Source organism: Coregonus clupeaformis, unplaced genomic scaffold (genome assembly GCF_020615455.1).
Source record: "Coregonus clupeaformis isolate EN_2021a unplaced genomic scaffold, ASM2061545v1 scaf1660, whole genome shotgun sequence".
NCBI classification, from domain to species: Eukaryota; Metazoa; Chordata; class Actinopteri; order Salmoniformes; family Salmonidae; genus Coregonus; species Coregonus clupeaformis.
The window spans coordinates 34,383-57,662 of NW_025535114.1; the positions used below are offsets into that span (position 1 = coordinate 34,383).

Here is a 23,280-nt window from a genome sequence, read left to right on the forward strand (position 1 = left end):
CATGCAACTGCCCCTACTCTCCTAACCTCAACAAGAAACTACAAAATAATGACATAAATATCACAGAAAAAGATACGTAATTAATAATTTATATAAAATATTTTCTGAAGGCAAAGGAACAGGCCAGAACAATAGCATAGTATAAAAATCTGTCATCTCCTGTAAATACCAAATCAAATAGCACCCTATTGCTTTGCCAAATTACACTACTTTTGACCCGGGAGCCTGTGGCCCTGATCAAAGTAATTGTATATAAAAAAGTATACGTGGTCATTCTTTAATTTCTCATGAAAACAAATACTACGTTTATTTCCTGAAGGAGTGGGAAGCTTAAGGTATGAATATTATTAGTAACATTACTAAAGCAATGTTCCTCCTCCCACATGAATTACGAACAAAAGGCCTGCTCTCATAAAGCAAATGGCTATCCTCCTTTATGTTTTCTCAGCCCAAGCGCTCAATCCCATTTCCTGTCAAGAGCAGGTTTGAGCTCTTGTTTGATTGAATAGAAATCAGCTAATGGCATACCTGAGCAGACAGTATCCCCAAAGTGTTGCTTGAAAACACTGAACACCGCCTTAACATCGGTGACAACAAGGTTGTTACGCTTCCAGACTTGCTGGAAGGACACCTGGTGGTATGAGAGGATGAGTGTGGCCAGCCAGCCTGTTGTGCCTCCCCCTCTCCCTCCCTCCCTCCCTCCATTTCTCTCTCTCCATCTGCGGGACTCTTAAGGCTCCTGTGCGGACTGTCTCGGCTCGTGCCCTCCCAAAGCTGGCTGTGGTGATTTAAGACACGGTGTGTATGTGTGGATTTGTTTGTGGCCTCTGCCCCACTTCACTGTCCATCCGCCTGCCCTTGGCTCCCCTCCTGGGCAGCGACCACCACCCCCCTCAGTATGTCTCTGAGTCTGAGTCGTTGAGTTCCTCATCCTTGTAGAAGCCTCCATCGTGTTCGCGGTGGCCGATGTTGTTGAAGCTGCAGTAGGAGCTGTGCTCGCTACGCAGCACGGGCAGGCTGTCGAAGGTCACACTCTTGGAGGGCTGGTGGTGTAGTGGTTAATGGCACTGAAGGACAGGCTGGGCGCCGGGTTGCAGGGGGACACGGGCATCATGGTGGCCAGGATTGACGCGCCCAGGCAGTGCCACGTCTTTTTGGGGGCGCAGGCCAAGGCAGGCGTGTAACCTGAGGGGTTCAAACAGAACAGCAGAGGTCACTTCAGAGCATCACCGTTTACTACAACACTTTATGAAAACATGACACAAAGTTAAGACAATAACCAAGCAGTGGACTAGAGAGAAACATTTGTGGACACATTGAGAAGAGAAGTACAGAAGAAAACGGTGTTAGCGTTATGGATCTTACCATTCTCATCGACTGCGAGCACGCTTAGCACCCTTCACTAGTAGCTCCTGAACCACCACCGTCAGACCATTTCTGGCTGCAACGTGTAACGGCCTGAGGAGAAAGTACCGTCAGATTAGCCAGCAGCAAATGAGGATACCTCCCAAATGCCAGACTATTCCCATAGTGCACTTCTTCTAATTCTTCTGGCCCAATTAATACAGCTGAACCATACGTACGTCTGTAAGGCTGCGTTAGTCGAGTTGATGAGGTTCCTGTCTGTAATCTTCTCCAATATCAACAAAGCACTGGTTTCATGCCCCTTTAAAAACCAGAGTCAAACATGTCAGACCAAAATTTTAACCAGAGAGAGCCAACTGTTCAGATGAACGTCATCTTCATGTGGGGATGCTCACCTTACTGCAGGCCAGATGAAGAGCAGTGTTCTTGACTGCATCCTGCAGGATGAGCTCTGCTTTGGCACTGCTCCCCAACAGCTCTGACACAGACAGAGAAACATAAAGAAACTCAATTAGGAAATTAATCGACTTATTAAAATGTAAAACAGACATGTTGAACTTAAGCCGGCTGGGCGAGGCAAAGCGGAGGAGAGGGGGCTACGTACCGACAGCGTTGGTTTGTCCGTTCTCAGCAGCCATCATGAGGGAGGTCTTCCCGGAGGCATCGGGGGAGTTGACCTGGGCGTTGTGGCCTAGCAGCAGCTGAAGACACTCCACGTGGTCCGTGAAAGCCGCCGCATGCAGGGGGGTCCTGGAGAGAGAGGAAACATAAGAGGGAGTGAATGAGTGTACACTTCATGGAGGAGAGAACAGAGCTACAGTCCAGTTAGTCAGTACGTACCGTTGTATGGCCTGCCTAATTCAGGGACATGTTTACGGTGCTGAAGAGAGAAAATCAGAAAAGATCTAGTGTTCCATTAGTCCAGTACGTACCGTTGTAGCAGGCCCAGTGTAGTGGCGTGTAGCCCTGGTTGTCTGTGATGACGGGAGGGTCTCCACTGACTGGGCGGGCGTGTGGAGCCCCCCAGCACCCCGGTGTGTCCGGATGCCGCCGCCAGGTGGACAGGGGTCCGCCCCTTACAGTCCCGAACCAGGAAGCTGGCGCTGTGCTGCAGCAGGGCCTCCACACACTCCTCATGACCCGTCACCGCCTGGGAGGAAGGGCGGGGAGACAAGAATGGATTTGAAATAACTAATAATAATCTATTAGACTGCCTATTAGACAATCTGTCTGAAAAATTAAGTTAAAAGGGGTGACTGTTATTCTTGGTTACATTCCTACACCAAGAGATTTCAGGCTAGGCTAAAAGATGTTTAGTCGTTTGTCAAGTCTGTGTGTGAAGAAGTCAGAAGCAGGTGGGGACTTCCCAATCACATATTCAAAAAATTGGTGGTAAAGGGATTTTGTGAATAAATCAGTGGAAAAAAGGTTTTTAAAGGTTAGGAGAAAAGATTAGATTAAAAAGTTAAGAAAACTAAGATTGAAGGAACTCTAGGACAGTAAGCTAAGTTTCAAAGTTAGTAGTAAGAGAGAGAGAACAGTGGTGAAGGACATTTTAGAGATTAGTGGGAAGATAGATATGGTAGGAGTTTAGATCTGTTAGGAGCAGATGCATTGAGAAAGTATGCGTTGCTGAATGATAAGAGAAGATTGAGGGTGATTGAGTATCTATACTTACAGTTCCCAGCAGGAAGATCAAGGTAATTGTAGGTGTATTTTTTATAATCAAAAGTTTGAAAGTCAGGGATTAGAGGTAGGACCGAGAGCTAAAAAAAAGTGACACTAGTGGTGATAGAGGGAAATACAAGTAAGGAGTTAAAAGTCTTAGGGAAAATAGATGAAGTAACAACAATTACATTAACACTTCAGCATATTAAAACAACAGTGAGAAGCAATTTAACTCTTTCAACATTGATAGTTATTAAAGCCATAAATATATCGCATTTGATTATAAGGGAACCAATAGCTCCAGCACCAATTTTAGGGGGAAAAAGACTGTTATTAGGGTTAGGATGGGGACGTTCCTCCCACATGGAGAGATAATTATGGAGAAGAAGTATTGTTATCAGGACCAGAAGTAGAAGCTGTTGCACCTAGTCAAAGGAAGTATAGTTTGTACAACGATAAGGAAGTGGAAGAGGGTTATGAGTGATTGTTCATTTATTTTTGCGTAATGTTACAGAGAAAGATCAGAGAGAATATATGTGTACTTATCTAGTGCAAGCATTAAAATTTGTTCCGGTTAAGAATTATTGTTTAAAAGGCTATGTAATTCGTAAAGTGACGCTTATAATGGAAGATTTGAAATCTGTTGAAGCTTCCACAGTCACCGATGGAGTTCAGGAGAAGTATATTACAGTAGTCACTCCAACAGTAAATAATACACAGAGGATATCGGTAGCTTTCCCACTAGAAGTAGTTAAGGGTGTTAATACATCAACTAAATCAACTACTTTAATGGTAACTTTGAAAGGGATTAATGGTACGACGGCAGTAACAAATGTAGGAAGTATGACACAGACACCAACAACAACTTTTCTGAAATGATACGGATGGAGAGTGCTGTCAATGGTAGTAACGATAGGGTTAAAATAGGAGAGCAGATAGTGGTAGAGAACAATATAGATTCATCTGAAAGAGTGAAGGATACTATCATGGAGGTACAGGATGAGGTCTTTGATTTTAATGACAGACAAGGAGAGGTATCTGATCAGTACCGCTCGTTAGGGAAGAGAGAAACTAAATGGAAGGCATATTGGTTTGATTCTTCTGTTGTGAAAATTAAAGATGGATGGGCAGGTAGGAATCTTTGGTTCCAGCAGCTAGCTCATTCTGTAAGATCAGTGAGGAATCTTGAGGGTCCATGTCTGTTGAGAATTCCAGCACCAGACACGTGGGGTTACATTTTAGAGACGGTCGCTCAGCCTCTATCGAGTATGTGTCAGTCTTATGCTTTGTCATGGCTATTGTATCAGCAACAATCATTAACAGATAAAATAATGTCGTTGTCAAAACATTTGTTTAAGCCTAGGTTTAAGTGTTATTGGGTTAAGTGAATTAACTTATGTGAATTTGTTAGATGGGAAGGAAAATCAGGTAACAGCGAACCCTGATTCATTGGAGGTGAAACCATTGAGGGCTAAAAGTTGTTTTTATTCTAATAAAACATATGATGTAAAGGGTATGTTTATGGGAATATCAGATTGTGATGATTATATGATAACTTTGGGTAAGCATGACCTTAAGGGTAGTAATGAGAAATATAATGTAACTTTTTATGTACCAGTTAGTAAGAAGAGCAGGACTTTGATGGTTAAAAGATTAGCTTTTGCCTGACAATGTGACTATTGGGAAGTTTAGAGATATTTGGAGGGTTTGTGGTGATAAAGCGTATATATTCTTACCCTATGGATGGACAGGATGTTGTTACATGTCAACGTTGAAGCTTCCTTATGAGGTTTCTACCATTAAAAGAGGGGTAGCACCGGACACAGATAAATCTGAATCTAGGTTTGGAAATAGGGTGAAAAGAGACATGGCGACATTTCATAGTCTTGAAGCCTATCATTGGATGATAAGTCTAAGAGAGAAGGGGGGACTTTTTCCATGGTATGGTGTAACATTTTTGGCAGATCATATTGATAATATTACCTATACTTTGATTCCAGATAGTTATAGATGCATTGAAGAATATAAGGGATGCATTTGGTAGATCTGAAGGAGCTGGATGGTCAGCAGCGAAGTCTTGGTTTCAAGATCAGTTAGGCCCAGTGGGAGCAGTGATGGTTCAGATTTTAGTTGCAGTTTTGATAGCACTGTGTGTGATGTTTGTAATTTGTTACTGACCTTTGAGAAAGCTATGATATTGAGATAAATTGGAGTTGTGATGCCTGGAGACAACACTCAGATGCCGTTGTTGACTGTTCCTGATCTGGATGAAGATGGAGAAGTGGGACTGGATGGAGAATTGATGGATAAATATCCTTTTTGATTATTTGATCATTAAATTTTATTTAATTTTTTTAAATATTAGTGTGATTTTAGTATGATGTTATGAATCAAAGGGGAGAAATAGGATAATGTGATTCATACATCATTTATATATAATTTTTATATTCTTAGTTGATATTGATGTTTAATTTGAAAGTGTTGTTTTGCAAAAGATACTGTTTGGTCTTTTCTTTTCTTCCAGAAGCATTTGGGGGAATATGTAGAGATTGAAATACTCAAACAAGGACAATATGAAAGGAGAATGACTGGAGGAGATGGAACAAGGAAGGTGTGGAAAGATTCCGATTCCATCATCAACGATGCATTGGACGAGGAGACTACGGGGGAGATGAAGTGTAGTGAACTACATTCCAGTGTCTGCAATGAAATATAGACATATTTGCATGTGTAATACATAATATGTGTCATATTCTTAGGTATTACTTTTTGTAGAATGATATTTGATGTTATTGGATACATGTGGGAATCTTAGATGTTTTTGTTTATTTCGTGAATGCTTAGGGACAGGGAGTCTAGGCAGGGATAGAGGTCCACTATAGGGTCCGATGGGTCGACCAGCCTGAGTGGACATTTTTTTGGATAGTATTTTGTTTGCAGGGGCTTACATGTGTATTTAATTGCATCATAGTTTCAAATGCATTGATAAAGATTTATGAATTCATCGGGAGTACCTAGGTGGTTGCCTGGGGCAGAGGGACCGTGAGATAATTTTACTGTCTTGATTGATGGATGGATTTGGAACGAAGGTTGCCAGATAGTTTTTCGCTCTCAAACTCCATAAAGATTTGTTCATATTTCATAGTAATGTATTCACACTTCATGAACATTTATTCATAATTCATGGAAAGGTATTTACACTCTAGAGAATAATGTTTTTTGGTTTAATGTTAAAGATACTCAATAAGATAAATTGTTACTTGTCATAATCCTATTCTGTTTGTTTTCGAGACTTTTAGTTCGTCTCGAAGGGGGGATATGTAGTGTATTAAGATTATGACTTTCTTAATGGGTTTAAGTGGAACCTTTGAGGATGTTTATTTTAGTATCAAGAGGGAATGTTTTAGTGTAACGCCACATACAACAGACAGGAAGTGTGTGTTGTAGACAGGGGATTTGACAGTAGAGGGAGCCACCCACATCTTGGGAAGATTATATATACTGGGTAAAAAGCGAAGAAGAGGTTAGAGCGACCATTGCAATCTGGGACGTCGCTCTCCGGGTGGGCATGACACCTGTAAAACTTATGCTGAAAGCTTGTGCCTTAGACCACTGCGCCACTCACAGACTGAGTATTGCTGAGTATTGCTGACCAGAGCCTTCTCTAACAAAGTCAAAACTTTCTTTAATGTCCCACCCTCAGATACAGATGGTGCCTGGTCTGGTTCACGGCCACATTGAGAAAAAGATGACACATTAGGTCTTTTCACAGGACCCACTCCCTCCTGAGGGCAGTCAAAAACAGCAGCAACCTGCTGTGAAAGTTGTGTTCTACATGCTTTACGTTCCCTTAACAGTTCATCCAACCGATCCTGTACCTCACTGGCTGTCCAGTCACGAATGGGTTTGCTCTTGAACACTTGGGCCAACTCTTTATCAGGACAGTTGCGTACAAACATGACTGCCAACTCTGAGCACTGATTGGGTAAGGTCCTGCCCTCACTCATAAGGTACTGTTCGGCTGCCTCTGCAGCTTTGTTAAGCCTAATCCAGAAATCTATTGGACCCTCATTAGCATATGGTTTGATTGAATAGAAATCAGCTAATGGCATACCTGAGCAGACAGTATCCCCAAAGTGTTGCTTGAAAACACTGAACACCGCCTTAACATCTGTGACAACAAGGTTGTTACGCTTCCAGTCTTTGGTCACATCCCGTGCCCTCCCCATGAGCCTAGACATTACCTCCCCAACATTCCCAGACCCAGTGTAACCCCCTCTTCTCTAGGTAGACTTCCATTAACTCCTCCCACTCCAGGACAGAGTACTTATCTGAGCCATCACCCCTAAAAAGAGGTGGAGCACTAACATCTGACTTCACAACCAGATTCAGCTTGGACGCATCAATAAAGGTTGACCCACACTGCTCAGGCAGGGGAAACTGCTGGGGTTGGTGAGGGGACGGGCAGGAGAAAGACTTGAAACCCCAGGCTGCAGTAAACTCGCTCTGATAGATTCTCCTATCTCTGAACCAATCTGCTTAATAAGGTCACTAAGCTGACTCGGAGGCGTCCCATTATCACCGAGTACTGTGGATGATGGTACATCAAAAGACAGAGGTGGGATACCCTGGTCAGGTGGAACAAACAGCCTACCCCTCCCAGTGCTTGCAAACTCAGGACTAGCAAACGCTCTACTCCCAGGAGCTGACTGTACAATTGGTGTAAATGGAAGGACACCCCTCCCCTCTACCCACACTAAAATCCCCAGCATAACACGTTTTATGGATTTGAGAATCTTCCATGGCTCAACAGAGCACTAAAATACAATGTAATTTAGTGCATTCAAATACCGAAAAAAATAAATGCAAAAAACAAATTCATCCAAAACATACAAATAAGCACAAATACCTGTATCTAATGAATATGCTACATTCACTTTCACTGTTTACAGTATATATTCCCTTACAGTAAGCCATCAACAAATTCACATGCCCAAGTCGTGCACCTCATCCACATGCACAGCTCCGGCGGTCGGCTTGAGCTGACCAGTCGGCAGGTCACGATATTAGGACACTGCCACAACTGGAATTCTGATGGTTGGATAATTTTTATTCGACCTGCACACGAAGAGACAAAAAAATGATGTTAGCCCTTGGTGCAGCCACAGCTCTCGGGCACCTTGCTAGTTGAAGGTCAGGCAAAAGAGAACAGGTGCTGCATGCACACATTCAGTGCCTAACAACACACTATACAATACAAGTAAAATGATATACAACATAATTCCTGACAAAATAAATGACATACCTGTACACGAAGAGACAACACACAATAGCTTAGCCCTTGGTGCAGCCACAGCTCTCGGGCACCTGCGTGAGCACATAGAAACTCACTGTCTAATCAGAGACTTCAACACATTAGTTCCCACAATGAGTTCATCAACCTGCCCATCAACAATAAGCACTGGGACTACATAACAGAAGCCATAAAATTGAATTTTTAAGTCACACATGCCCACTGGGCTAGTTTGTTCCCACCACAACCCACCAGGATGATGTCTGAAGGAGCTAGAAAGTTCCCCTCTACCACTCCTGCCTCCCTCAACCGAGGTACAATATCTGCGCGCAGAGTAGTAGCCATGGACCCACTATCTAACATCCCCTTCAGCTCAACTTTATCCTGTACTAGCACAGTGGTGTAAAACAAACTGTCATTCTGAGTAATTCTCATTGTGTTCTGAAAAATGACTGTGTTGTTCTTGGGTACTGACTCACAAAAGTAAGAATAAACAGATTGGATATCATCATCAGTGGAGGAAAAATAAGAATGCCCCACATTGCCCTCCTCAGAACGGAGGCTTTCTAGTTTTCCTGAGACCTGCCAGTCTGTCCACATCCAGGGTTCTGTCGCTGCCCAGCCTCACTACAGTCAAAGCTCATGTGGCCCGGAGAAAAGCACTTGACGCACAGCTGGTGCATCTGACAGTGAGCTTTGGTCCAGTGATTAGTGCTTCCACAGTCAGCGCACTCATGCTGACGTTTGTGGAACTGTTTACGGGGGCCCTCTACATTTAACATGTTTAAGTCATTTAGCAGACGCTCTTATCCAGAGCGACTTACAGTTAGTGCATACGTTACATTTTTTTTTCATACCCCCGTGGGAATCAAACCCACAACCCTGGCGTTGCAAACACCATGCTCTACGAACTGAGCCGGCCATTCCCTCCACTACCCTAGGCGACGCTGGTCCAATTGTGCGCCGCCCCATGGGTCTCCCGGTCGCGGCCGGCTACGACAGAGCCTGGATTCAAACCAGGATCTCCAGTCCCCCAGGACTGTGTTGTGTTACCTGCTTGACAATAGTATTGATGTCCCCCAGGAGAGCAGCAGCAGGTTGCACGTTGTTCCCCATCTCCTCAGCACACAGATCAACCTTGACATTGACCTTGACATAAATAACCTATGTGGAACGTTACTACAACATACCAGCAACGACACGACAGGAAGAGAGCCGTGCGTAACAGCAGCTGGAGGAGTGGCCAAACCTCAAGCTAAACACAACAGAAATAACCAGGCACCACCACATAATGCTAAGGCTGACACACACACGTTCCCTTTTATAAACCGGGTGACTCGAGCCCTGAATGCTGATTGGCTGAAAGCTGTGGTATATTTGACCGTATAACATGGGTCACGTTGAGGGAGGAGGTCAGAGACCTGGCCGTGTGGTGCCAGGATAACAACCTCTCCCTCAACGTGACCAAGACAAAGGAGATGATTGTGGACTACAGGGAAAAAAAAGAGGACTGAGCACGCCCCCATTCTCATCGACGGGGCTGTAGTGGAACAGGTTGAGAGCTTCAAGTTCCTTGGTGTCCATATCACCAACGAACTATCATGGTCCAAACACACCAAGACAGTCGTGAAGAGGGCACGACAAAGCCTATTCCCCCTCAGGAGATTGAAAAGATTTGGCATGGGTCCTCAGATCCTCAAAAAATTATACAGCTGCACCATCGAGAGCATCCTGACTGGTTGCATCACCGCCTGGTATGGCAACTGCTTGGCCTCCGACCGCAAGGCACTACAGAGGGTAGTGCGTACGGCCCAGTACATCACTGGGGCCAAGTTTCCTGCCATCCAGGACCTCTATACCAGGCGGTGTCAGAGGAAGGCCCTCAAAATTGTCAAAGACTCCAGACACCCTAGTCATAGACTGTTCTCTCTGCTACCGCACGGCAAGCGGTACCGGAGTGCCAAGTCTAGGTCCAAAACACTTCTCAACAGCTTCTACCCCCAAGCCTTAAGACTCCTGAACAGCTAATAATGGCTACCCGGACTATTTGCACTGCCCCCCACCCCATCCTTTTACGCTGCTGCTACTCTGTTAATTATTTATGCATAGTCACATAACTCTACCCACATGTACATATTACTTCAACTACCTCAACTAGCCGGTGCCCCCGCACATTGACTCTGCACCGGTACCCCCCTGTATATATAGCCTCCCTACTGTTCTTTTATTTTACTTCTGCTCTTTTTTCTCAACACTTTTTTTGTTGTTGTTTTATTTTTACTTTTTTGTTAAAAATAAATGCACTGTTGGTTAAGGGCTGTAAGTAAGCATTTCACTGTAATGTCTGCACCTGTTGTATTTCGCGCATGTGGCCAATCCAATTTGATTTGATTTGATTTGAAATGTATTTTGACTGTTCGAATTACGTTGGTAACCAGTTTATAATAGCAATAAGGCACCTCTGGGGTTTGTGGTATAGGGCCAATATACCACGGCTAAGGGCTGTATCGAGGCACTCCGCGTTGCATCGTGCTTAAGAACAGCCCCTAGACGTGGTATATTGGCCATATACCACACCCCCTCGGGCCTTATTGCTTAAATATAGATGTACTGTACAGCACTAAGACAGCCATGACATTATTTGGAGAGACCACAAAGACTTATAGAGAAGCTATATAATTGATAGACTAAATCCAATAGACTGAGTCAAATTCCTCTATACCTGGTTACAATGAACTGTAGTTCACTATGAAATGACCTGTGACTAGGGTTGCAAAATTACAGTTACTTTCCCAAAATTCCCAGAAATCCCTGTTGGAAGATTCCAGAAATCAGAACGGAATAAGCAGAAAATCTGGAATCCGAAAAAAATAAGGAAAAAAAAGAAACCCTACTGGTAACCTTTGACCTAGCTGGATGACCTTTACTTGGGTGTCAAACCTGGGGGGAAGGCCAAAGTGCAGGATCCAGTTGAGTCTGGCACCAAGTAGGACCACAACATCAGACTGGAGCAGAGCTCTGCAGTCCCCTCCAAGACCATAGAACCAGTAGGATAGGAAGAGGAGGAGGAGGAGGAGGAAGAGAGGAGGAGGAGGATAGGAAGAGAGGAGGAGGAGGATAGGAAGAGAGGAGGAGGAGAGCAGGGACAAAACAAAATGTAATGAAAAGAGGCTAGTTATAGGAGTGTGTAGTTGTTTGATTGACACCAGTTTACATTGACATGACCTGGCCAGGAGAGACTAGTTATAGATAGGGATTTCAGGAGTTTCCTGGTCCGTTCAAATGGTCAGGGAAATTCTTGGTCCTACTTATACAGTCAATGGTCTGTACATGAATATGATGCCAGCTGAGAGAAGGAGAGGCTGACCTGGAGCGGGCAGCAGCAACACAGTTGGGGTGATCGTCAGGCAGCACCCCTTTACCCATGGGGGTGGGCAGGAAGGGCAGGTCACACCCCTCCACCAGCTCCTTCAGAGCCCCTCTGCTCTTCAATGGGCTGCACCTGCAGAGGGACACAGACAGAGGGCACTGCCACACGGATTTCAACAGACTGGCCTTCACAACTGGGATGCATTCAGCTGAGCAAAACGTTGTGCAACGTTCAGATAGAAATATAGCATGTAGAACGAACGTGCCTCTCGGACAGGTAGAATGAGAAATCATGTCAACAACATTTGTCGACTGACCGTGGCCCAGTTTTCAACTGAACCGTGGTACAGTGCTATATGTGTTACAGTGCGTCTCAGCTGGCTATTGATCTCTCTTGGACAGACGCACGTAACATAACTGGAAGTAGCGTCTGTCAACAGACTGGGATGTGACAACTTTGTTCCGGTACGCTGATTTTTCACCACTAATCATTTGGACAAATCCCGATTTCGCAGGTGCTCGCATCTTTTCAATTTCAGAACGGGAGGGGACATTTGGCACATAAACTTGCCTGAAACTTGCAGAGAGTTTCCGTTTAGGGGGTGGAGAGTTCGCAAGTGGCGTTAGTATCTTTCTCTTAACATCTCCCCAGACCTTATCCAAGTATCTGACGCAATTATGCAAGATTTTAGTTCTGTTTCCCCCAGATTATCTGGCTATTAAAAAGCAATGCCTACCTTTGCCAATGATGAGTAAAGGCCGTTTGGCTCCTTTCAGGACCGCCAGTGCTTCTGTGATCGCCATATGGTCAGCCATACTCACAGGAGGAGGTGGACTACAGGGCACCTCTCTGACAAAGGAAATAATAAATAATAGGTCAAACATTAAACATGTTACCTAGCAACTTTATTGCATATGTAAATAAACCATGAAGGTCTATCTAGGCTTATTGCTATTCTCTGATGAGAATATTTTGATATAGTGCTATATTTTCTAAGTAATTTAATTTCTGGTTCACTTCAGACGTTAAAAGGTATAACAAGATAAAATAAAAATGACTACGGTGATGTGAATTCAGAGGTATACATATTCAACAGTAACACATTAGTATACATTTTAAATGGATGAAAGACAGTGATGGCCACTAACCTGGCTCTGCTCCTGTCCAATTTAGCATTGACCATGTCCCCAGATATGTCTACGTATACAGCACCTGGACGTCCATACATGCTAGTGCGTGCTGCCTTAGACAGACCAAACACCCTTCCATTCAGATCAATTAAGGCTGTGCTGTGCTCTTATGAAGCAGTTAAGGTACCTTGCTAAGCTGGAAAATTAGAGGTCAGAAAACAGACAATTGCAGGTGATACCAAATGATATGAAGAGGACTACACAGAGGGAGTCAGAGTAGACTGAACAACCCCCTAATGTTCAAAAGTCAGAAATATCATGGTTGAATCGGTACCTGTGGAAACTCTTGAAACGCCCCAGTGGTTTCTTGGTTTTGATCGGAGGAGCCTCCAATAACAATCACAGGCCTACAGAGAGAGAGGTATCACACAATGACATCAACTGACAATCTGAGATAGTTTGGAGTCCTCAGATCATTTTTTGCAGTGTGCGGATAGCATCCCTTCTTTTGAAAGGACCAATGAACATGAGTAGTAGGGTCTTCTGTTTGTGGAGTTCTAGCATACCAGCAGTTCATGTTAGCGTTGGCCATTCCACCAAGTGCATGGATGAGTCCCGGTCCAGACACAACCAGACACGCACCTGGACTGGAGAGGAACAGACAGACAGAGGGACAGACAGGAAGACAGGCAGACAGACACACAAAGGGTCAGACAGACAGGCAGACATAATTAGCAATGCAAAAAGCTATGAAACTGACCCTCACACACTACACGCTCCTGTAGTCTATGTACGGGTAGTTAATATCACATGATTTGGGGAGAGCTGGTTTAGTAATAAAAAGGTGGCTTATGGCTTGTTCATTGCGCATTCACACATACTTGATTCCTGAGGCTTGAGCTGCCATAGCTACTTCAATGACTGGAACACCAACTATTCAACTATATGTGGGCCTCTGTGGATCAGCTGGTGGGCAGAGTACGCAAGTGGATCACAAACTAATCTTATTCCAAACATATATTCTACATTCTGTAGAGAGATACATGTAGATACAGTATATTTACCTTTTTTTAAAAACATTTTTAGTCATTTAGCAGACGCTCTTATCCAGAGCGACTTACAGTTAGTGAGTGCATACATTTTCATACTGAATTGTATATGAATTGTTACAATGTAGTTTAGATTTTCTTTGCATTGACACACACATTGGCATGCATCAACAAGGGTGTTAACATATACTATTCCACATAAACATTTAAATGTTTTTCTACAACAATATTAATAGTTAGCTATACCAGTGCAATGACCTATAGCACACTTTCACAACTCGTAGTGCTACATTCTCACTGCCAAGGACATGATCAGCGACTAATATATTATTAGCAACACGGTTACACAGTATAACACTGTTTTATATATATTGCACACACTTCACCTGAGCTTTTAGTGCCTCTGCAATGAGCTGAGCCCCAGTCACATCTTCCATTATTATTGTAGAGAAATCTGTTCAAAGTGCAAACGCGGTTAGCAATGATTTCTTGGACTTGTTGTTCAGTAGCTTATAAATCGTGTTTAGATCTCTTGCAAATCATTAGTTTTTGTCTGCTTTCCAGCATGCATTACATGAGTAGCTTTTTCTTCTTCAGTGGGGTTTATAGGCAGTTGGCATCCAACGTTATGGTGCATTACTGCCCCCTATTGTACAGAAGTGTGGACATGAGCCGTGCAATAGCAGTCATGAATATTTAATAAACTAGTAGCATTTTTCTTTTTTTATTGCAAGAAATACATAATAAGCCCTCATTATGTGTTTATAACTGCACTTTACTTAACACTTAACTCAATTAAGTCATTATGAGTGTATGACAGTATGAAAAAAATCAAAAATGTATGCACTCACTAACTGTAAGTCGCTCTGGATAAGAGCTTCTACTAAATGACTAAAATGTAAAATGTAAATGACTTGAGTGTATGCATTATAGATATAGGCTTCATAGAAAGTGTTACAAATGTTCTCCTGTCATCTTATAGGAGATCCATTCATGGATTTAGTTATGGCTTGAGAATGTGACTGGTCTACGGAGTTCTCCTTTATGTCTGTCTTTATATGTGACAAGAACTTTTCTGTATTATGTGTATTTCCACAATCAATAATCATAAACGGTACTTCACTATGAATACTTTTGACTATGTGGTTTGAAGTACTTTACCGTTATCTTGCACATACATGAAGACTACTATAGACAGAAATCAATGCAGTAATGTTTTATTAAATAAAGGCTCTGATTAAAATATCATATTAATAAAATCAGGCATTTGGCTAATTCTTCTTCCCAGAAGCTCCTCTGAATGGTTTGGAGATGGCTCTGGAGAGAGCGTGTAACACCCTGACTATGAGTGGGCGTTTACGGGACTGGGACTCCTGGGGAGCAGGGGCCGGTGTGGTTGTCAGGTCCTCCTTGGGAGGGGGAGTGGATGGAACCTCTGGAACCTCACACTCAGCATCTGTCATAAGAAGATTTCATAATCAGAAAATGAATGTGTGTGTTTGTGTCTGTCCGTCTGCCTGTCCGTCTGCCTGTCCGTCTGCCTGCCTGTCTGTCTGCCTGTCTGTCTGCCTGTCCGTCTGCCTGTCCGTCTGTCTGTCTGCCTGTCTGTCTGTCCGTCTGTCCGTCTGTCCGCCTGTCTGCCTGTCTGTCTGTCTGCCTGTTCGTCTGCCTGTCCGTCTGTCTGTCTGCCTGTTTGCCTGTCTTTCTGTCTGCCTTGTCTGTCTGTCTGCCCGTCCGTCTGCCTGTCAGTCTGCCTGTCTGTCTGCATGTCTGTCCGTCGGTCTGCCTGTATCTGTTGTCACTGTTTTAACAAGCTTGTCATAGGGTGATACATCAATATGACATTATCGATGCTTATCACTTACCCTGTGAAATATGAGTCTCTCTGAGACGTTTGGTAGGCAGTGCATCCTGTTCAGGGTGTCTCTTCGGTTCCCCTTTTGTCTTGAACAGCTGTTGACAAAACACATCAGGACAACTGAGCCTGTGTAAAATACAGAGTGTGCATCCCAAAAGGCACCCTATTCGCTACGTAAGGCACAACTTTTGAAAAGGGCCCATAGAGCGCTGGTAAAAAGTAGTGCACTATATAGGGAATAGGGTGCCATTTGGGACATAGCCATTGACTCTCTCCCATGTGTATTAGGATTGCATTACAGCGTCCTCACTCAACCTCCTAAAGACAATGGAGACAATAGGGGTGTAGTGAATCTGTAGGGTAAATGTCAGCCCTGCCTTACAGAGGTAATCTCAAAACACAGAGCACCCTACCTTAATCATGATCTTTGGAAACGTATGCATTTTCGGTAGGAAACGCCACTTCCTGTTCTTCTTAGTCTCTTCCCCTCTGGCAGAGGGAAGGCGGGCCATGCCGTCAGCCTTTACATCAGCCGGGCTAAGGCTCCTGGCAGGGAATTCCTCAGTAGCATTAAGGTCAGCTACAACACCATGAGTGATGTCACTTGTGGCATTGCTGGTGTCTGAGTGAGAAGAGCTCGCTAGTGTGACCGACCTGTGTACAATAACTGGGAGAAGAGGACGCAGCCATTGAAGTCAGTCACTGCATCCCAAATGGCATTCTCTTCACTTTATAGTGCACTACTTTTGACCAGGGCCCATAGGGTCTGGTCAAAAGTAGTGCACTAAATATGGAAGAAGGTGCCATTTTGGACACAACCAGTGAATTTCACATCATAAAACGCAATGTATTGAGCATGTTACAATTAAGTCCTATGCAGATGAAAAGAGGTACTTTCACTTACCATCCTCCATTGTAGACTTGGACACATAAGTCAGGCTGTCCATCACCACGTCTGTCATCAACTTGATGACCTGATCCAAAACCATTTCAGCCGATGGTGGCATAGGCCTTCCCATACACTGCCCCAGGAGTCTCCTAACAGAAGTCTGGGCAAAGTTGTAAATGAGCTCTGAGGCATCGTCCTTTGACAGCTTCCTCAGGGCTGGTTTAGGCAGCGCTGGTTGAGAGAGGCTTCTGTGGCCAACCATGGATTGAAGCTGGCGGTTTATGGTTATCTCCTGAATGAGACCATGGACCTTTGTGATCAGGTTGCCAGACGCACCTTGAAGGGCTTCAACTGACAGGAGCCTATCCAGATTTTCTTCTGCTGAAGTCATCTCTGGGTCGTCCGTCTTCATTGTGTCCATTATAGTTTTCACTATGATATTGGTGTCAGATATGTTTATTTCTTGTTGGCTCACAAGCGTTGACCGTGAACCTGTCTCATCCATTGCGATAGAGGTATGGGATTCTGTCCTTGTGATCTCATCGGCAGCGCTCATGTCAGGCAACTGGTCAAGGCTCTCCAGTACAGAGTCTAACATGTTAGTGGCTATCAGACACTCCTCACTTGCAATCTGCCCAACAGATGAACTCTCAGAGTTGGCCACTCTACACTTGATCACATTTAGGATCAAGCTGAGCGTCTTCTTTGCAGTTTTGCTAAAGCCTTCTTGGCTGACTGCCACTGTTACGTCTTTTAGAGCCACAAGAGGTTTGCAACTTTCACTCAATCCACTGCCGTGGAGAGGAGAGGCTCTCTTCAAACTGTTGTTGCTCACAACTGACATACTCCTGGTGGGCAGAGTGACATCCTCACTGCATGTGTCAATTACATGGTGGTCTGTTGAAGAGCCACTCGAAGACAGAAGGGTTTTAGACCTTTAGCCAAACAGACTTTTGACAAAGGCTTCTCACTTCTCACAGACGGAGGGCGGCTCCTGTCCTCAACAAGAGCAGTGTCAGCGGACTTAGAATGTCTGAGTGTCTCCACAGGGGGCGGAGTCCAGCACATATTTGGCTGTGGTGACTGACACTGGTGGAAAAGAGAAAAAGATGTTCAGTCTATCCTTTACTCTGTGGTACATGGTTTGAGCAGCATCCAATAAGTTGTCAAAGACAACTCTGGGTTTGAGCTGGAACTCCAGCTTTTTCTCTCCTAGTGGGAAGGAGTCTGCGTCGTCCACAGTGTACTGGGATACACTTTCAAGGTCTTGCATGATAATATTTACTATATCTTCGGCTGTAGAAACCGCATGGTGTGAGAAGGTGGTGCTAGGCATGCTCTGTAGCAAAGAATGGCTGGCTTTGCTAGCAGCTCTGAGAATGGTCTCACTCACAATGTGTTTGGCCTTAGCTCGGAACTCAGCACTGTGAAAGCTCTGGATGGAAATGTTAGAGGTTCTGCTGGCTGCACTAAGAGATCGCGTGAGTGTGGCAATCTCGGCTGACGTCACATCACTCGAAATGGAGAGGTCCTCCAATTTCGAAATTATCGAGTCCAACTTCTGGTTGAAGTCGAAGGATGAATTTGACGTGCTCTCCCCAACGGAAGCGGAGCAGTCTTCCTTTGAAGTGTCCCTCTCATCACCGAGATCACCTGTTTGATTACCCCTTTAGTGCAGGTGTCGAGGGTGAGCTGGTAGGCTGAAGCTGGGGACTTAGAAGGGGTCTTACTGTCTGTCTTCTGTACAGGAGACACTGCCAAAGTGGCCTCAGTTACAGGAGATTCCTGCACAGTGGTCTCAGTTACAAGTAGTCCAGTTACAGAAAGCTCGATTTGCACAGGAGTATTTTTTCCCTCAGTGAGATGGTGGGAGGTGAACAGCTTCCTTAGTTTGTCCAGGGTTTTGGTATAAATCTTCTGGGAACCTGAACTCACTTCCACCCAGAACATGGCAGTTAGAAAATAGGTCAAGGGGCTGGACGCTCTCCCCTCATTTCCTCCGTTGGCTTTAGCCTTGATGATGCTATCTATGATGATGACTATGACCTGTCCAGCCAGAGGACCCAAGATGGCCTCAAGCTCCCTCTCTAACTCAAGGGGAGACTTGTGGCCGAGCGCAATATGCTTTATGGCATGGGAATACATCTTAGAAGTCACCATGCTTAGCATCTCTTGGGCAAACTGTTGACTTGCTGAGATACTTCCAGTCAGCAGAACTAGAGTTCCCTGACTGACACTTCGCATTAGCTCAGCCAATCTGGAGTTGAGAAGGTTTATAACCAACTAGACAATACCCATCATAAACTTGCCATCCGTTGACATTTTGCTAGGTCTTTATTTCTCCTGTCTACTCCGTTTGGGCGGCGGTACGATGTCACCCTGCGACTGGCCGCTCTGGACCATGTCGAAGACAGAGTCCTCAGAGATGCCAAACACAGATCTCAGTGGTGCTGAGTGTGGTCTGTGTCTCATCTCTCTATCGCCACCCTCAGGTGAGGAGACATATCGCTCTTCGTTCTCACTTAGCAAAGAGGTCATGGACCTGCAGAATGCACAACAGAAATGAATAGTATATGGTAACAAAATAAAAAAATATGATCCAAGAATTTGGGACACAAACTCAACCTTGTTATTGTTATTCAAAGGAAGCATTGTGAACCATCTCAAACCACACTCAGACCAAACATTAACATTCAGAGTAAACGTTTTAGAGTAGTTGTGTAGTATCTAAGTAGTATTTCTCACTAAGTGGATCTGGAATGGATATTTGTACCTATAACAGGAAATACCTTCAAAAAGAGGAGGGGATAGAGCTAGGTATCTGTGAGAGGAGGGGATAGGGCTAGATACCTGTGAGAGGAGGGGATAGGGCTAGGTACCTGTGAGAGGAGGGGATAGGGCTAGGTATCTGTGAAAGGAGGGGATAGGGCTAGGTACCTGTGAGAGGCGTGGATAGGGGTAGGTACCTGTGAGAGGAGGGGATAGGGCTAGGTACCTTTGAGAGGCGTGGATAGGGGTAGGTACCTGTGAGAGGAGGGGATAGGGGTAGGTACCTGTGAGAGGAGAGGATAGGGCTAGGTACCTTTGAGAGGAGGGGATAGGGCTAGGTACCTGTGAGAGGAGTTGATAGGGCTAGGTACCTTTGAGAGGAGGGGATAGGGCTAGGTACCTGTGAGAGGCATGGATAGGGCTAGGTACCTGTTAGAGGCATGGATAGGGCTAGGTACCTGTGAGAGGCATGGATAAGGCTAGGTACCTGTGAGAGGCGTGGATAGGGCTAGGTACCTGTGAGAGGTGGTGATAGGGCTAGGTACCTGTTAGAGGCATGGATAGGGCTAGGTACCTGTGAGAGGAGGGGATAGGGCTAGGTACCTGTGAGAGGAGGGGATAGGGCTAGGTACCTGTGAGAGGAGGGGATAGGGCTAGGTACCTGTGAGAGGCGTGGATAGGGGTAGGTACCTGTGAGAGGAGGGGATAGGGCTAGGTACCTGTGAGAGGTGTGGATAGGGGTAGGTACCTGTGAGAGGAGGGGATAGGGGTAGGTACCTGTGAGAGGAGGGGGATAGGGTAGGTACCTGTGAGAGGAGAGGATAGGGCTAGGTACCTTTGAGAGGAGGGGGATAGGGCTAGGTACCTGTGCGAGGAGAGGATAGGGCTAGGTACCTTTGAGAGGAGGGGGATAGGGCTAGGTACCTGTGAGAGGCATGGATAGGGCTAGGTACCTGTTAGAAGCATGGATAGGGCTAGGTACCTGTGAGAGGCGTGGATAAGGCTAGGTACCTGTGAGAGGCGTGGATAGGGCTAGGTACCTGTTAGAGGCATGGATAGGGCTAGGTACCTGTGAGAGGAGGGGATAGGGCTAGGTACCTGTTAGAGGCATGGATAGGGCTAGGTACCTGTGAGAGGAGGGGATAGGGCTAGGTACCTGTGAGAGGAGGGGATAGGGCTAGGTACCTGTGAGAGGAGGGGATAGGGCTAGGTACCTGTGAGAGGCGTGGATAGGGGTAGGTACCTGTGAGAGGAGGGGATAGGGCTAGGTACCTGTGAGAGGCGTGGATAGGGGTAGGTACCTGTGAGAGGAGGGGATAGGGGTAGGTACCTGTGAGAGGAGGGGATAGGGCTAGGTACCTGTGAGAGGAGGGGATAGGGCTAGGTACCTTTGAGAGGCGTGGATAGGGGTAGGTACCTGTGAGAGGAGGGGATAGGGGTAGGTACCTGTGAGAGGAGAGGATAGGGCTAGGTACCTTTGAGAGGAGGGGATAGGGCTAGGTACCTGTGCGAGGAGAGGATAGGGCTAGGTACCTTTGAGAGGAGGGGATAGGGCTAGGTACCTGTGAGAGGCATGGATAGGGCTAGGTACCTGTTAGAAGCATGGATAGGGCTAGGTACCTGTGAGAGGCGTGGATAAGGCTAGGTACCTGTGAGAGGCGTGGATAGGGCTAGGTACCTGTGAGAGGCATGGATAGGGCTAGGTACCTGTGAGAGGAGGGGATAGGGCTAGGTACCTGTGAGAGGAGGGGAAAGGCGTGGGAGTGCGTGTGCTGTAGGCAGTTCTGGCGCTGGTGCACCTGCTGGCTCCTCCACTACAGCTGAATCTGACGCTGCGGCCAAGAGAGGTCACCTCTCCTGCCTCATTACTTCCTGATCCAGAAGAGCTTGGCGAATCAGAGAGCTCTATCTGCATGGTGAGGTCAAGGGCGGGAACAACCACAGTGGATGTAGACTCCATCACCCATGCTACAATATCCATGCACTTGGCACTAAACTCATGTCTGCTCATCTGCAATGTTAAAAGACCATACAGAGTTAGTTTGTTAAAGGGGCTGCACTGATATAAAACTTAGAACCATTTACTCAAGCTAGTCAATTAAAGCAGTGGTTCAGGATTAAAGGTCCTGCAGGATTTCCACAAATGAATGTTTGGTCCATTTTACCAACATTAACTACTTTAGAGGTGACTATAACTCACCCCGGCACGCATATTCTCACTCAGCAGATTCCAATGGCTGAAAAGTAAATAAATGCAAGTACACAATGAACTACATGACATTACCTCTATTATCTTAGACTACGTTATGGATGGACATTACCTCTATTATTTTAGATTACGTTATGGATGGACATTACCTCTATTATCTTTAGATTACGTTATGGATGGACATTACCTCTATTATCTTAGACTACGTTATGGATGGACCTCTATGGAACTAGGCCACACCCAGACATCCCTGATTGGTTATTTGGTCCGTTGAGTCCTTTGTATTGGCCCGAGACTATGGGAGACTCTCAATCTCCTCGCCTCCTTCTCAAAACCCATTGGATGAGAAGTTCAGAAGGGCGGGACCTCTGGCTTTCTCATCCAATGGGTTTTGAGAAGAGAGGACACGAGGAGTATGCAATTGAGATAGGGAACATATCTAGGGGATGCATGGGGAAGCCAAAGAGCAACTTACTCGTCCTTCATGTCCTGCACAAAGGTGTGTAGGTCTGGGTAGCTTCTCTTTCCCCTGCTGAGGGTGAGGCTGGAGACCTTGTGGGTCACGGTAGTGAATGTCACCACTGCATCCTGATGGCGACAACAGAAAGCAGAGTTAGGCTGGAATTCAATTTTGCGTCATTAAAACACAAAATATCTCAATGAAATGTCATACATGTAATAGAAAAATACATCATACCTCCTGTGACTGAGATGGGATGGCAACAGCCTCGTCCAACTCACTCAATTCTTCAACTTCCTGCGACTGAGATGGGATGGCCACAGCCTCGTCCAACTCAATCTCTCCTTCAACCTCCTGCGACTGAGATGGGATGGCAACAGCCTCGTCCAACTCACTCTCTCCTTCAACCTCCTGTGACTGAGATGGGATGGCAACAGCCTCGTACAAATCACTCTCCCCTTCAACCTCCTGCGACTCAGATGGGATGGCAACAGCCTCGTCCAACTCACTATCTCCTTCAACCTCCTGCGACTGAGATGGGATGGCAACAGCCTTGTCCAACTTACTCTCTCCTTCAACCTCCTGTGACTGAGATGGGATGGCAACAGCCTCGTCCAACTCACTATCTCCTTCAACCTCCTGCGACTCAGATGGGATGGCAACAGCCTCGTCCAACTCAATCTCTCCTTCAACCTCCTGCGACTGAGATGGGATGGCAACAGCCTCGTCCAACTCACTATCTCCTTCATCCTCCTGCGACTCAGATGGGATGGCAACAGCCTCGTCCAACTCACTCTCTCCTTCAACCTCCTGTGACTGAGTTGGGGTATCTGTCTCTAGAACAGCCTCGTCCAACTTGGTTAGTCTCTCAGCCTCTCTGTGATCTTTATGGGATCTAGATAGAGAAAAGGGAATCTCTCTTAGGTCACTGCTATAATGTGAGTGTGAGGATGTGTTCCAATTATAGAATTAGTATCATAGAATTAGAATCATTCTAGAATTAGAATAGAATCACTCAAATTCTATGGCTCCAATACTCTTGAGATGACTCGGCCTATCCAGAGCCAAATATTTAGAGAATTCTGCCAACTTTTAAAAGGACTCAATGTTAGCGCCTTAGAGCCTTTCATTTATCCTTTCATTATAAGTACATTCTAATTATAGATGTTCAGTTACATAGCATTGTTTAAAATGTCAACATTGCCCATGGGGAGCCAGAT

The 23,280-nt window shown here is 45.3% G+C and overlaps 2 protein-coding genes and 1 long non-coding RNA gene across 6 annotated transcripts; all 3 read right to left on the minus strand.

Moving 5' to 3' along the window:
* Nucleotides 1-893: 893 nt before the first annotated feature.
* Nucleotides 894-4,326, minus strand: LOC121565796 (serine/threonine-protein phosphatase 6 regulatory ankyrin repeat subunit A-like). Its single transcript, XM_045218550.1, has 8 exons — nucleotides 4,291-4,326; nucleotides 2,298-2,515; nucleotides 1,970-2,115; nucleotides 1,761-1,843; nucleotides 1,584-1,666; nucleotides 1,379-1,458; nucleotides 1,106-1,185; nucleotides 894-1,043 (listed from the first exon to the last, which is right to left on the minus strand). Exons 1-8 carry the CDS (start codon nucleotides 4,324-4,326, stop codon nucleotides 894-896), a joined length of 876 nt encoding a protein of 291 aa, XP_045074485.1.
* Nucleotides 4,327-8,358: 4,032 nt separating this feature from the next.
* LOC121565799 lies at nucleotides 8,359-13,104 on the minus strand. Of its 3 annotated transcripts, none has more exons than XR_006000679.2 (5): nucleotides 12,845-13,104; nucleotides 12,433-12,545; nucleotides 11,694-11,828; nucleotides 11,267-11,344; nucleotides 8,359-8,400 (listed from the first exon to the last, which is right to left on the minus strand). It is a non-coding gene; the product is annotated as an uncharacterized LOC121565799 (long non-coding RNA). The 3 variants fall into 3 exon arrangements; XR_006000677.2 differs by lacking the exon at nucleotides 8,359-8,400 and adding an exon at nucleotides 9,281-9,475; XR_006000678.2 differs by lacking the exon at nucleotides 8,359-8,400 and having other exon boundaries at nucleotides 11,054-11,344.
* Nucleotides 13,105-15,076: 1,972 nt separating this feature from the next.
* On the minus strand, nucleotides 15,077-17,571 carry LOC121565797. 2 transcript variants are annotated; one of them, XM_045218549.1, is made up of 4 exons: nucleotides 16,638-17,571; nucleotides 16,147-16,355; nucleotides 15,741-15,828; nucleotides 15,077-15,331 (listed from the first exon to the last, which is right to left on the minus strand). In XM_045218549.1, the coding sequence occupies exons 1-4, from the start codon at nucleotides 17,464-17,466 to the stop codon at nucleotides 15,147-15,149; spliced, it is 1,311 nt and encodes a 436-aa protein (XP_045074484.1). In that variant the 5' UTR covers nucleotides 17,467-17,571; the 3' UTR covers nucleotides 15,077-15,146. The 2 variants fall into 2 exon arrangements, with proteins under 2 accessions (XP_045074484.1, XP_041732150.2); XM_041876216.2 differs by having other exon boundaries at nucleotides 16,147-16,400.
* Nucleotides 17,572-23,280: the final 5,709 nt, after the last annotated feature.